The sequence below is a fragment of the Polypterus senegalus genome, chromosome 9 (assembly GCF_016835505.1).
Source record: "Polypterus senegalus isolate Bchr_013 chromosome 9, ASM1683550v1, whole genome shotgun sequence".
In the NCBI taxonomy this organism is placed as follows: domain Eukaryota; kingdom Metazoa; phylum Chordata; class Cladistia; order Polypteriformes; family Polypteridae; genus Polypterus; species Polypterus senegalus.
In genome coordinates, this window is record NC_053162.1 from 27041152 (window position 1) to 27054285 (window position 13134).

The window sequence follows — 13134 nt, forward strand, 5'->3', positions numbered from 1 at the left end:
CAGACACGAGGAGAACATGCAAACCCCAGGTCTCCTTACTGCGAGGTAGCAACGCTACCACTGCGCCACCGTGCAGACATTGGGTACAAAAAATAAATACATATTGAATCTCTGATAAAGGTAACCCAAATGATATGAGAACTCTGAGCAGAAAAAGTAAAAACTCCTTTGTGAGTACATTCCATTCTAGACATAATAGTGCTAGAAAATGACCACAGGAGAGCAATGAGGCTGATTCCAGAACTAAGAAGAGTGAACTATAAGGAAAGATTGATTAAGATGAGCCTTTTCAGTTTAAGTAAAAGGCGATTAAGAGGTGACATGATTGAGGGCTTAAAAATATAAAAGAAATTAGTACATTGGATTGAGGTTGTTACTTTAAAATGCATTTACACATGAACACAGAGGCACATATGGAAACTTGATTGGGGTGATTTTCTCTCATACATTTTTCTTCACTCAGAGAACTACAGACACATAGAATAAATTATCAAGTATTGTGAAAGACAGTGGGACTTTATGGGCATTCAGAATTCAACTTGATGTTATTCTGGAGGAATTAGTTGGATAGGATTAGCAAGCTTTGCTGGGCTGAATGGCTGTTCATCAAAATTTTTCTAATGTTCTCATGATACTTACATATTGTTGCTTGTCCACCATCCATCCATTTACTTAATCCTAATTTAGGATCTACGGGAGCCACCACACCCAAAACGCAAAAAGGGTGAACTTAGAGTCACTAATTAATCAAATACTGTACTCTCATCTCTGGGACGTAACAGGAAGACAGGAGTACCCAGACAACCACTCATGCAGACATGTAGAGAACATTCAGACTTCACCCATGAAGTAGGTGTATTGGTATTTCAATTTTGTCTCCAGAAGCTGTGATGCAACAGCAATAAATGTTTTTCATACTGCTGCCTTACTGTTAGGTGTATTTTGGTAGACTGGATTTCATCTACAGATATTGATTTTTTTTTTCTTGATTAGTTATCAATTGGGGTTAATCTTATTGAACTAATATACACAGAGAAAAGGAGAGTAGAATTCTTGAACTTATTTTCAGACAGAACACCAATAATGACAGGGATATCTCCTCCATTAATTACGAATCAGTATACAGAGCCATCCAATGGAGTCTATTTTACTAATGGTATGCACTGTATACCTAGAAGACGACGACTGATCTTTTTTCACATTCAAACTGGTTCTCAGCTTCTCTTTTGCTATCGCTGATTCCTTGCTGCATAAGACCTCTTCTAGAGACCATCCAGGAAATAGCTGGGAGATCAGAGGCAGTACCTACATTGAATAAGAGCACAATTTAATATTGAAACATTTAATCTACTGGTCAGAGGCACAGAAAAATTAAGTCTGACAAATAACATAGTTAAACAAATTATACAAGTAAGAAACAGGAAAACAAGAAGAAAGCAGCAAGAACATATAATGTCCATTCCATTAAATGCACAGTCTTTTACCTCTTGCAATATCTTCAAGTCTATCATTTAAAAGCAGGGCAAGAGTTTACTAGTACCAAAATTTGTGTACATCTACGGTAATACTTCACATTAACAGTTTGCCTATTGAGCATTCATCTTGTAAAATTGCATACTGTTAATTGGTCCTTGCTTTTCAACACAGGCAGAGATATTTACAAATGATCATTTTGCAACGTCTACAAAATTTCATGTTTTTCTCAAGACCAAGGAGATGCAGTGTTATTCAAGTTAACAAGCAACGTCCATATTGCAGAAATTCTGACCCAATGTTTCTTACAACTTTGCTTCAATTAACCGATGTTTGAGGGCTTTTATCTATACACAACTCAATGAAGATCCAGTAACAGTTTCTCAATGTGGTTGCGGTCTGCGCTTTACTTGGCCATTCTAAAACCTCTATTGTTATCTTTTTGAGCCATGCAGTTATAGACTTGTAGGTGTACTTAGGATTATGATCCTACTGCATGATCCACTTTTGGCTAACCTTTACTTGTTAGACAGTGGCCTCACAATTTCCTTTATAATACTAAGAAGAAGAGTAGATGGTGGATACATTGACTGTAAGGTATCTGTCTGTTTTTAATTTTTGTATTTTAGTTTTGTTTATAATGTGTGTTTTACCTATTGTTCGTTGTCCTTGAGTGTTTAGAAAGGCACCTACAAATAAATAAAATGTATTATTATTATTATTTATTACAGTTCTTAAGGCCACCAAAGAACTTAAATGGCCTCTTCTACACTATGATAGAGAGTTGAAAATGAGTACTGTATTTCATTTTCACTAAACATCTAGTTCTACATAATGACCAAATAGATTCTTAAATAGCAGTAAGCCAGAGGTCTCAGGTTCAAGAGTAACAAAAAATAGGGTGAGTAGAAGAATATTTTTAGGATGAGGTTGTGAGTGTGCGGCGATAGCGCATTGCCACACCCACCACACGCCAAACCACTTGGATTGGGACCCGAGTGCCTAATAAGTATTTATAAATCTGTTATTAGCACAATTGTGGATCAAAGAGAGGAGAATGGAGTGGAAAAATCTATCCCAAAATGCATTGTGAAGGGGCATGTTCCACCTGTAATCTGTAAACACTTCTCATCTCAAACATGCCCATATCTTAAGTTTCAAACCTTCACATGTAATCTTTGTACTATGCAAAAGTAATTAAATTAATAATTCTTATGTTTAGTTAGTATTGACATGTTGAACTTAAAATTTTGATAGGCAAATTTTAAAATATTAACCTGGAAGGAAACTATGTTTTAAACTACATCGGTTATAGGCTTACCTGCTTATTTCTGGAGTCCAGAATCAATGAGATAATTGCATCATCCTTTGCCCCATCCATGTCTGAAAGCCTGTACTTGGCATTAGCTCTGTTCTGATAATAATCTGACACTGTTGGACTGTACTCAATAGCACTGGAGAGATTTTCAACTGCTTGGGTGTACTTCCTGAGAAAAATGATTTACATTAACTCTAAGAACCAAATCTGAAAACAGCCACTGTTATATTCATTTTCTCTTTGCTGTCGTTAGATGACCATAAAACAGACTTTCGTCATATAAAGATGTTCTATTTTAAAAACCTACTAAAAACAAAATTAAGTATGCCAAAACATCTATGTGGTATGACATACAAGATTAGGGTAGTTCCACAGTCGTGGCCAAACTGTTTGTGTCCAAACTGTTCTTGGATAGTTGAGAGAAGTTGCTCTCAGAGGATGTTTTGCTACCGTTCTTTATTCATGGCTCGGGATCAGGGCACCACCAGTGTAGAGCTTGGTCAGGAATGGCAGCAGGCAGGTGTGAGTGCATCTGCACACACAGTGAGGTGAAGACATTTGGAGGGTGGCCTGGTGAGTGTCAAGAAGGGCAGCAAAGAAGCAAAGCATCAGGGAAAGACTGATATTGTGCAAAAGGTACGGGGATTGGGCTGCTGAGGACTGCTGTCAAGTCATTTCCTCTGATGAATCCCCTTTCCGACTGCTTGGGACATCCGGAAAAAAGAAAAGGTGAGTGGTGCTACCATCAGTCCTGTGTCATACCAACAGTAAATCATCCTTTCACGCATGGGGTTGCTTCTCAGCCAAGGAAATGGGCTCACTCACAATTTGGCCTAAGAACACAGCCATGAGTAAAGAATGAGACTAAAACAACCTCAAAGAGCAACTTCTCATAACCATCCAAGGACACTTTGGTGACAAGCTGTGTCTTTTCCAGCATGATGGAGCACCATTCCATAAGGCAAAAGTTATAACTAAGTGGCTCGGGGAACAAAACATCGACATTTTGGGTCCATGGCCAGGAAACTCCCCAGACCTTAATCCCATTGAGAACTTGTGGCCAATCCTCAAGAGGCAGGTGAACAAACAAAAACCCACCAATTCTGACAGACGCCAAGCATTGATTATGCAAGAATGGGCCGCCATCAGTCAGGAGTTGACTGACAGCCTGCCAGGGCGAATTGCAGAGGTCTTGGAAAAAAAAAAAAGATGGGCCACTGCAAATATTGACTCTTTGCATAAACGTAATGTAATTGTCAATAAAAGCCTTTGAAATCTTTATACCATAGAACCATCTGACAAAAAGATCTAAAAACACTGAAGTAGCAAACTTTGTGAAAACTTCTCAAAACATTTGGCCACGACTGTATATGGTGAAAGAGAATACAGTAAGGGATGCATGAACAAATCATAAGAAACAGTTGGCATTTAATTGTTTTGAGTAGTGAATGCAAATAAATTACTTCACTTACCCTTGCTTGTAATGCTCTAACCCTAATGTCTTGTGGATCACCGCAATGCGGACATGGATGGTTTGGTCAGAGGAGTCAATTTCTTCTGCCTGCCTGTAATCTTCAAGGGCAAAAACCAACTCACCCATCTTGAGATAACAGTCTTTTTAAAAAGAGAACATTTGGGAATTGAACATTTAGCTTAAGATAAAAGTTTTTCAACAAAATTTTTAAGTTGTCTTTGCAAAATATTCAAAAACACATCATTTTCATAATTTGTTTTACTTTCTGAAAAAATTATACATACAAACCACAGAAACAATTCATATGCACATTTTTTATAGTGAGTATTATCCCAAAGCACTTTACAGATACAGTACACAGTAGGTGATTTATTCAGGATCACAGTGTGTCAAAGGCAAATACTGATATTGCATCCCAACAAGACACAAAATATTAAACAATGAATTTATCACTAAATTTCAAAATTAATTAAAATAATGGAATTTGTACTACACAAAAGAGATAAAACCATCATATTTAGATGATGCCAATAAATAAGTTGTGGTCTATAAATATTTCCATGTCCCTTTTTTACGTTTACTTGTAACAAAGCTTAAATGAAAATGATATAAACACGAATGGTAAAATGTTCTCCAGAAAACAAGTAACATTAATTGTGGAAATAGTGCATAATGATTGCCAAAGATATTTTCATATAAAAATTGTAATTGGAAGAAACATTGTATACCTCCTCTGTTGAGATATAGACCCTTTTCATTCTTCTCTTCTTTAATGGCCTTGTTAAGGAGCATAACAGCCTCATCATAAAACCCACGGGTGAAACAGAATACAGCAAAGTCATTGTAGGTGACGATCAGTTGTTTCTCTGCCTCATTCTGAATGGAGTTTTCCTTCAAATCATTGGTGTCTTCCAGAGCAAGAACCAAGTTGTCAATTGCAGCACTGAAATCCTTGAGTTGCCTGTACAGAATCCCTCTAATATACAGATATATATATGTAAGTGTTTCTGTAGTTGTGCTAAACTCTAAACACATAAAAATACAAGTACACACTCAGTCTGACAGTATTAACTTATTCAATACCATCTGCACTAAACAATCAAGTCTATTTTTCTTTTTCAGAAAGCACAAATGGAATATTTTATCATCAATTGCTTTGTACTTTGTATAAAGAAATATCTTTTTGGACAAATGTTTTAAAATGTAGCAGATAGCTTATACTGTCTAGAGTCATCTAGTTGATTAACAGAGATGTTACCTCTTTCATATTTCACGTTAACAGGTCAGAACTAAACTTGAGATCAAAACAAAATGCTCTTTACAGCTAGTGAACCTTATTATCAGCCTAGATGCTTTGCAATGCACAATACTTTCTTTTGTATTGAAACGATGCTGACACCACACACTACCCAGTATTCTCAAGACGCTAGCACCCAGAGCCGCAAGATGTCACTGTCCGTTGTCAATTTCAGTGAGGGCGAAATGTCACAAAAACAGGATTAATGTATTCTAGACAGTGGATGAGTGTGACAGGCACCCCACATTGCATTGACAATATACTCCATAATCAGTACATAAAAAGAAGAGATTAAAAAGGCTAGTAACAGTGCTGGGTGTCATTGTTTGCCATGTAAAGTACATTTCAAGAATGATTATGCTTAAAATGTATAATGTATTGTAAGGACACAAAAGGAAAAAGTTTTTTCTCCGTTAAGTAAATGAAGAATATAATTGCATTAAAGAAATTGCAGAGTTTAGCTTCCACATTAATTGCTGGACTATAAAGGTATAAACGATGTAAAGAAAGATAGACAATATATAAACTCTACACAGAAAGTAAAGACTTGGACAAGACATGCAAAACTACTGTATATACAGTCATTTTATGGAGGAAATAAATAAGGTGGATGCCTGCTGATGCTTTTAAAATAAATCATTCAGAAGGTACAAGAGTACAGCATAATTGAAAGAATGTATTTCTTCAGAAACAGAACAGAAGAAATATAAAATTAGTTACCATGCAACGTGAATGCAAGCAGCATCATAGGTATTTTCAAAGCACCTTATGACATTATTGTGGATACATTAGATCAGGGGTCCCCAACTCCGGTCCTGGAGGGCCCCAGTGGCTGCAGGTTTTCATTCTAATCCTTTTATTAATTAGTGACCTGTTTTTACTGCTAATTAACATCTTTTGAATTAATTTGAATTGACTTGTTTTTTAAGATTTGTTCCTCTGAATTGCTTCACTTCTTTCATTAAATGGCACCCAAACAGAAGTGAAACGTGAAGTGTGTGAGCCAACAGTGAGACCAACTAAGTCAGGGCCTCAAACTCCAACCAATTTCACTCCAACCATTTGCTTAATTAGGCACTAATTCTTGTTGTTAATTAAACTCGTTCTTTAATTCTATGGCTTGTTGCTGCTCTCATTGTGCAATAGCATACATTTCCGAAATTGTTGATTTTCTCTTTTCTAAGAGCACTGGTAAAATGTTTTGTGGACCTGAGCAGATCAGCATTCCTGAGACCTTCATCTTTCTTTAATTTTCAGATATTGTATGATGGACACAGTTTGCTGGTCATGTTTTTTGGCACATTTTGTATCTCATTATTGCTTGGCTGCTAATTAAGGAAAAAGAAACAATTAAGAGGTCTGAGTCTTCAAGAGCAAGTCAAATAAAATCAATTCAAAAGAACTTAATTAGCAGCAACAACAGGTCACTTATTAAGAAAAGGGTTAGAATGAAAACCTGCAGCCACTGCAGCTCTCCAGGACCGGAGTTGGGGATCCGAGCATTCGAAGAGCAGAAAGTCACTTTATTTTGGGTTGAATTTTCGCTTAAGTATGTTTCAGCCCCCTGCTATGGGATTAGGGTCTCCTAGCAGTTCAGGGTCATGTTTCTGCAAGTTATGGTACCATTACTTTAACAAAACAACTGTAGGCTTGGTGACATTAATATAACTGTAAAATATCTGCCTTATCTACAGTAAGAATCCAAATACAGTATGGATCATTTGCTTTCAATAGTTGAAATTACATTCTAAATTTTTCAGCTGTGTTACTGAAAAATATAATCACTATAATATACCTATTTCTAGAATATGTTAAAAAAGAATAACAACTACTTATTTTAATAAATGTACACAATACTGTCAAAATAAGATTTGCATACCTAAATAGAAAATACTGGACATGTTCAGGATTGTTTTCCAGTGCTGTATTGATTTTTTGCAGAGCTTCGTGCAGCTTTCCCATCACAAGTCGTCTTTTGGCTTCATCAAAGGCTTTCTCTGCACTTTCATTCAACTCTTTTAATAATGATTGTGCTTCCAAACTATTTGGAAACATAGTAAGGGCTGTTTTCACATCTTGGTAACACAGAGTCGCCTTCCAGATAAAAGCACAAATAAACACAACTATTGTAAACATAATGATTAAATTAATTGACTGTTGTAAAAAACATATGGTTTTACTGGTTTCAGGAATTCATTTACTGTTTATTTTTAAAGACAGGGTACTATCAAGAAGTTCAAGCAAGCAGTTTAATAAAAATAACCTAATGGAATGCATTTATACTACACAATGTGTTTGGTTGTGGTTAACATAGATACCTGCATGTACCCCACACTCGGATATGCCATCCCACTCCTTTCAGAGTGTCACTTTAATAATAGTATAGAACTGGGGTCCTCAACCTTGTTAAGTAAAACAAAAGGGAATAATTGCAGATATTTTTTGTGAATGTCTTTTTATTTTTCTTCACACCTACAAATTTTTTAATGTTACGTATTAATAATAGTGTGGTTTGATATGAAAGAAAAATTACAATGCTTAGCATTTTCATATTGTATTTTACAAAACGTATACAGTTCAGAGCTTGAATTTCATGTATGGTGTTATGGTAATAACAATTTGGGGCAGGAATTTATTAGTTTTGGGGAGTGCTACGTTGGATTTTTAAAAAATGATATAGACATAGTGGGCTAGGAGATTTGCCTTACCATGTGCACATACAAAATTTATAAAGTTACAGCTTCTGTCCATTAACTGAAAAAAAATCCTGCTGAAATCAATACTAAACAAGTGTACACATGGTGTAACGTCCAGGTGTATTTGGCAACTAAGTTAAATGATATGAAAGTTGAAGCATCTCACTGTTTTACTCACTTAATCCAAGAGTCATTTCTTACATGTTTTATTATTAAATAGGTTTGTAACAATGAGTCATATTCAAAAGTAACAACAATAACAGAATGCAATTACATGTGTTAGCAGACTACATTAAATGAATGCTTTTATATAGCACTTTACAATGGAGTTAAAGACAGAGCACACATAGGCTTGTGGCATGAAGTGAAGAAGGCATTGATTGATGTGTGTTAGTGGTGGAGGGTCTGCGTTTAATGAAAGCATACCCAGTAGAACAGTATCCAGAAAATAGCAATTGAAAAATATGTATTAATACCAAATGACTAATACTAGCATAAAGTCAGAATCGATATAACCCTATGAAAGGAGAAAAGGAACCAAAATAAGTTCCCCATCTAGCTATTAATATTACTAAAAATATAGCAATTTGTTAAAATTATGTAAATAACAAAAGGAACTGATTTATTTTATAATGGGAATGGGAATGGTGCATGATGGGCAAACACATCACAGGCTTTTGGCAACTCTTTGTGGATATCTAGGACTGAAAGTTCCAGGGCTTAAGACACTGAATTTTCCCATTTCTCGATGCCACTGTCCATTTTTAAACCCATCCTGCGTTAGCATGGGAAAGGCGCTATATAAATAAAATGTTTTTTTATAATTTATAATTATTTTATATGCTGTTAATTAGTTCAAAACACCATTTGCTGCAGGTTGATAATGTCAGTTCATTAATCCGCAGATAATATTGTTCAATCTATTCAGTCTTAAAAATGCTTACATAATTGCTTTCCCCTTCCTTTTATTTCTAGAGAAGGGAATTTTTTGTATTCTATTAGTTAAGTTTCCTAAAGCAGCAGGAGAACGGTGCTGCTGTGGGAGCTGTTTGCATTCATATGGTGTGCCCTGCATCAGACTCACTTGCACTGGGCATCAGAGTGGCTGCCAGAAGAGTAAAAGTGGAAAACATACAAAATAAACAAATTCAAGCAACTGCTCTCAAGGTAAAATTGAAACAGTAAACTAATTCCTAGTCACATAGAGTGTTTCTCTGTTTTAAGATGAACAAGCTCACAAATTTGCCAAAACTTTTCAATGGAAAATTTTTACATTTTAAAACTTTACCTAGTGTGATCTGTTCAGGAAATCTGAATGAAAATTGAACTGTCTAGACAAATTTCTTTGAAGAATAAGGGTGACACATCTCAAAAAAAAAAAAAAAGGTCCATGAGGGGATGAGTTGTTTCATGTGGACAGACAGACATGGGATTTCACAATAGGTGCTTAATGCATTATATGCGAACACACCTAAAAATCTAAAATTACTATGTAATTGTCATGTAAATTAATGAATACCAAAATAATTCAAGATATTCTGATTTAAAAAAAAAACTCTTAAAAGCTGTTTGTATATGGCACACTTTTTAAATCAAGTTAATTAGAAAATCACTATCAGATTTGCAACATTTGCTGTCAAGAGATCGCATCAGTGTATGGAATACACATTAACTGGTTAATAGTACCTAACAGTATAATATTTAACAGAAAAATCAAATTATTCAAATTTCAAATATCACTAACTCCTGATGCTTTAATTTTCCAAATCTTACATGATTTAAATGCCTGTGCAGTCTTGCTCTTAGAATATATAGTTCTGGTTTTCCAGTTTCTTTTGCAAGCATCTTGTTTACCAGTGTTAAGCATTCGCCATGTTTGCCTAAAGATGCAAGGCAAGCTAAGCTGAAAAAAAGAGAACAGTATAAAGTAAAATTAAAGTAATAGGAAAACTTAATGAGCTAAATAAAGAAGTTTATGAAATCAAAAGATTAGTTTAAAACAACAGTAAATTAGCAATAGAGTTTACATGCTTTGATTTTTCAGTCTTGAATGTTTGAAATGATCAATAAAATATCAGTAAATCGAACTGTAACATTTGCTTTCACAATCAAATAGATAATCATAATGTCAGCTCACCTTCTGATGTGGTATATGTAGTTATCAGGTCTCAGTTCTAAGGCTTTTGCAAATGACTCCAAAGCATCTACATACATGCCTTGGTCAAACAAACATTGTCCCTGCAAAGACAGTACTATGGAGGTAAACATACAATAAACAGAAAACAATCTGTTTTTCAACAATGTTCCATCTCTGACTTTAATACAAACTAGGCTCACCCGCCCTTTAAGGCGACCGACTTTTAAGTTGACCACTTCTTAAGGCAATTCAATATGTAGATCAATTTGATATTTTATACAAACTCATTAATTTGGTTATATTGCATTTGAGCGGTATTACTTTAATACTCATAGTTTCTGTTATTTTTGTGATGAAATTTAAACTTTTTTTCTATATTGAGGTCACCCTTTTGAACCCCCGATATTTACTACGCGGTGAGGCATTTGTACTCCATCAACATTAATTATTTCCAGAGACATCATTTTGTCTATTTTTCCAGCGCATCGCGCACAAAAGCAAAGAAACGATGGGAGCACCAGAACTCTGCTCACATCATGTCGCTTCGTACCGCAAGCTGCAAGTAGTAAGTCTGCCATAAGCGGAATACCGCTACGCTTTCCACTCACGGGACGGAAGGACAATCCAGACCGCTTTTATATAGTAAGAAAAAAGAAGAAGATATCGCACAGTCTGGAGTAGAAAATCATCATTTACCTGGAAAAACGAAACTACAAATCCCATCGTGCATTGCAAAATGGACGGGGTGTGTGTGAAACTCAGCGCCTGCGTAGCACTCACGGGACAGAAGGACAATGCCAACCGCTTTTATATAGAAGGATAACAGCATACTGCTAGCTTCAATGATTTGTGAAAAAATGATTTCTAAGTTTTATCATTTGCTTGCTTGATGTGTCTACACACATGTAAAATAAATGTTGATGGTGGTATAGAGTAAACAGTGGATTAGGCCATAATCACACATATATTGCTTGCTGTGAGGTAAGATCTGCTCAGAGACCTGCAGCTGATGGCTCATTTTGAATAGGCGCATGTTGCTGGTATCTTGTCTGTACATATAAATGTGTCATTAAACTATTCAGGTATGTTATTGCCAGAAATTTGAAGGAATCTGAAGACAAAGTGGAGAAGCATAGTGGCATGAGTGCTGCTGCTTCCCAGCCTCTGGAACCTAGCTTTGATCAGATAATGGCTCCATTTCTGTGTAAATTTCAGTATTTGTGAGGCATGTTTCTCCATGGTAGTCTAGTTTTTCCAAAAATGTTCTAAAGATATGCAGTTTAGTTGGTGACTCTATCCTGCCTCAGCATGAATGAGTGAAGACTGTGATGGAGTGGTACACTGGGAGAGTTATGAATTAGCATTATAAGTTAGCTAATGTATTATAATGACCATGTGAACACAGGAATAAAGTACAATACCGTACTATAAAAACAATACATTTCTAATTCATAGGCGTAGTCTAGATTTTATTAACAGAAGAAAGAAAAAAAACTTAATTTGGTATGAATTAAGATAAGTGTCACAGTAAGGTCCAAACTTATGTACGCCATTCATTTTTTATGTTTTCTAGCCTGTATGAACCACTATTGTATTTTCTCATTTTTTTACATGTTTGGTCTGTAAAAGCAGATGTTTTCTCAGGAAATTAAACTGACAAGAGAAAGTAAAACTAAAATAAAAAAATAAAACAATAATAATAATAATGTGTTTTGCAATGTATCCCTTACAATACTGCATATAAATAAACAAGCATGTGTGAAATATAAACCTAATTGAACAGGAGTGGTAGGCAGCCTCTGCAATTCCCCATTTCATTCAAGATGTTTGGCTCCCCCTACTGGTATTTCTCTTTCTCCTTTCCTTTACATCAGATTTGAACATAATTAGCAATTTAAAGAGAACAGGCTTGTACTTTAAATGTGATTTGATAAGTTATTATCACTAAATCAGATTCCTTACCTGAAAATAGAAGATGAAAGCAAAACGGCTTTGGAAATATTCTGTGCATGGGTCCAACTCACACGCCTTCCTATAATTCAAAGTGGCAGACTGGAAGTCACACAGCTGCAGGTAGGCTTCAGCTCTGCATATGTAGAGTTGTGCCTGTGACAAACAACAGATGTTACAGGTTAGCAAAGGTACTCCAAAAAATTATTTTTGACATTTCTGAAATGGCTTCCTACGTATTTATTACTTTACTGGATTCTTGCAGATACAGTCCAGTAACAAGTTGAAATATGAACATTAGTAGCTGACCATGGTTTCCTGTTATGCCACTTTTACTGCAATGTATGGTTTAATATCAGCAATTTATGAATTTTGCATCATCATGGTTCTGTGCTCTGTCTAAGCAAAATGCATCCACACAGCCATCTATTTTATTTACACTCACTCAAAATGGTACAATAATTTAAGATTTAACAGTAAGCTGGCATCCCTGGAGAAACATGCAAGGATACAGCATTTCTAAAATTACCTTAATTGTAAGGAGTCATTTGATAGGTGTGTATTATAAAAGGTGACATTTACTATGAAAATTTATTTATAAAAACTAAACAAACAAGTACCACTCCTCAGCTTTAATTTTTAGATGAGTAAGTATTTGTTTAGTGAGTGTGTGCGTACAAATTTGTTCCGCAGTGGACTGGTATTATTTTGAGGACTTGATTATTGACTTATGCACAAAGCTGGCTTGCACTCTGTAACCCTATTCTGGAAAATGCAGGATTAGATAAT

The 13134-nt window shown here is 35.4% G+C and overlaps 1 protein-coding gene across 1 annotated transcript in view; it reads right to left on the reverse strand.

Annotated features, from left to right (window-relative positions):
• Positions 1-13134, reverse strand: part of LOC120535148 (tetratricopeptide repeat protein 16) — a 39956-nt gene that overhangs the window by 5046 nt on the left and 21776 nt on the right. The window contains exons 5-12 of the mRNA XM_039762764.1: positions 12358-12501; positions 10396-10496; positions 10032-10161; positions 7442-7656; positions 4994-5241; positions 4264-4405; positions 2795-2960; positions 1172-1305 (exon numbers count right to left, since the gene is read on the reverse strand). Coding sequence (XP_039618698.1) covers positions 1172-1305; positions 2795-2960; positions 4264-4405; positions 4994-5241; positions 7442-7656; positions 10032-10161; positions 10396-10496; positions 12358-12501 — 1280 coding nt within the window. The remainder of the gene's footprint in view (positions 1-1171; positions 1306-2794; positions 2961-4263; positions 4406-4993; positions 5242-7441; positions 7657-10031; positions 10162-10395; positions 10497-12357; positions 12502-13134) is intronic.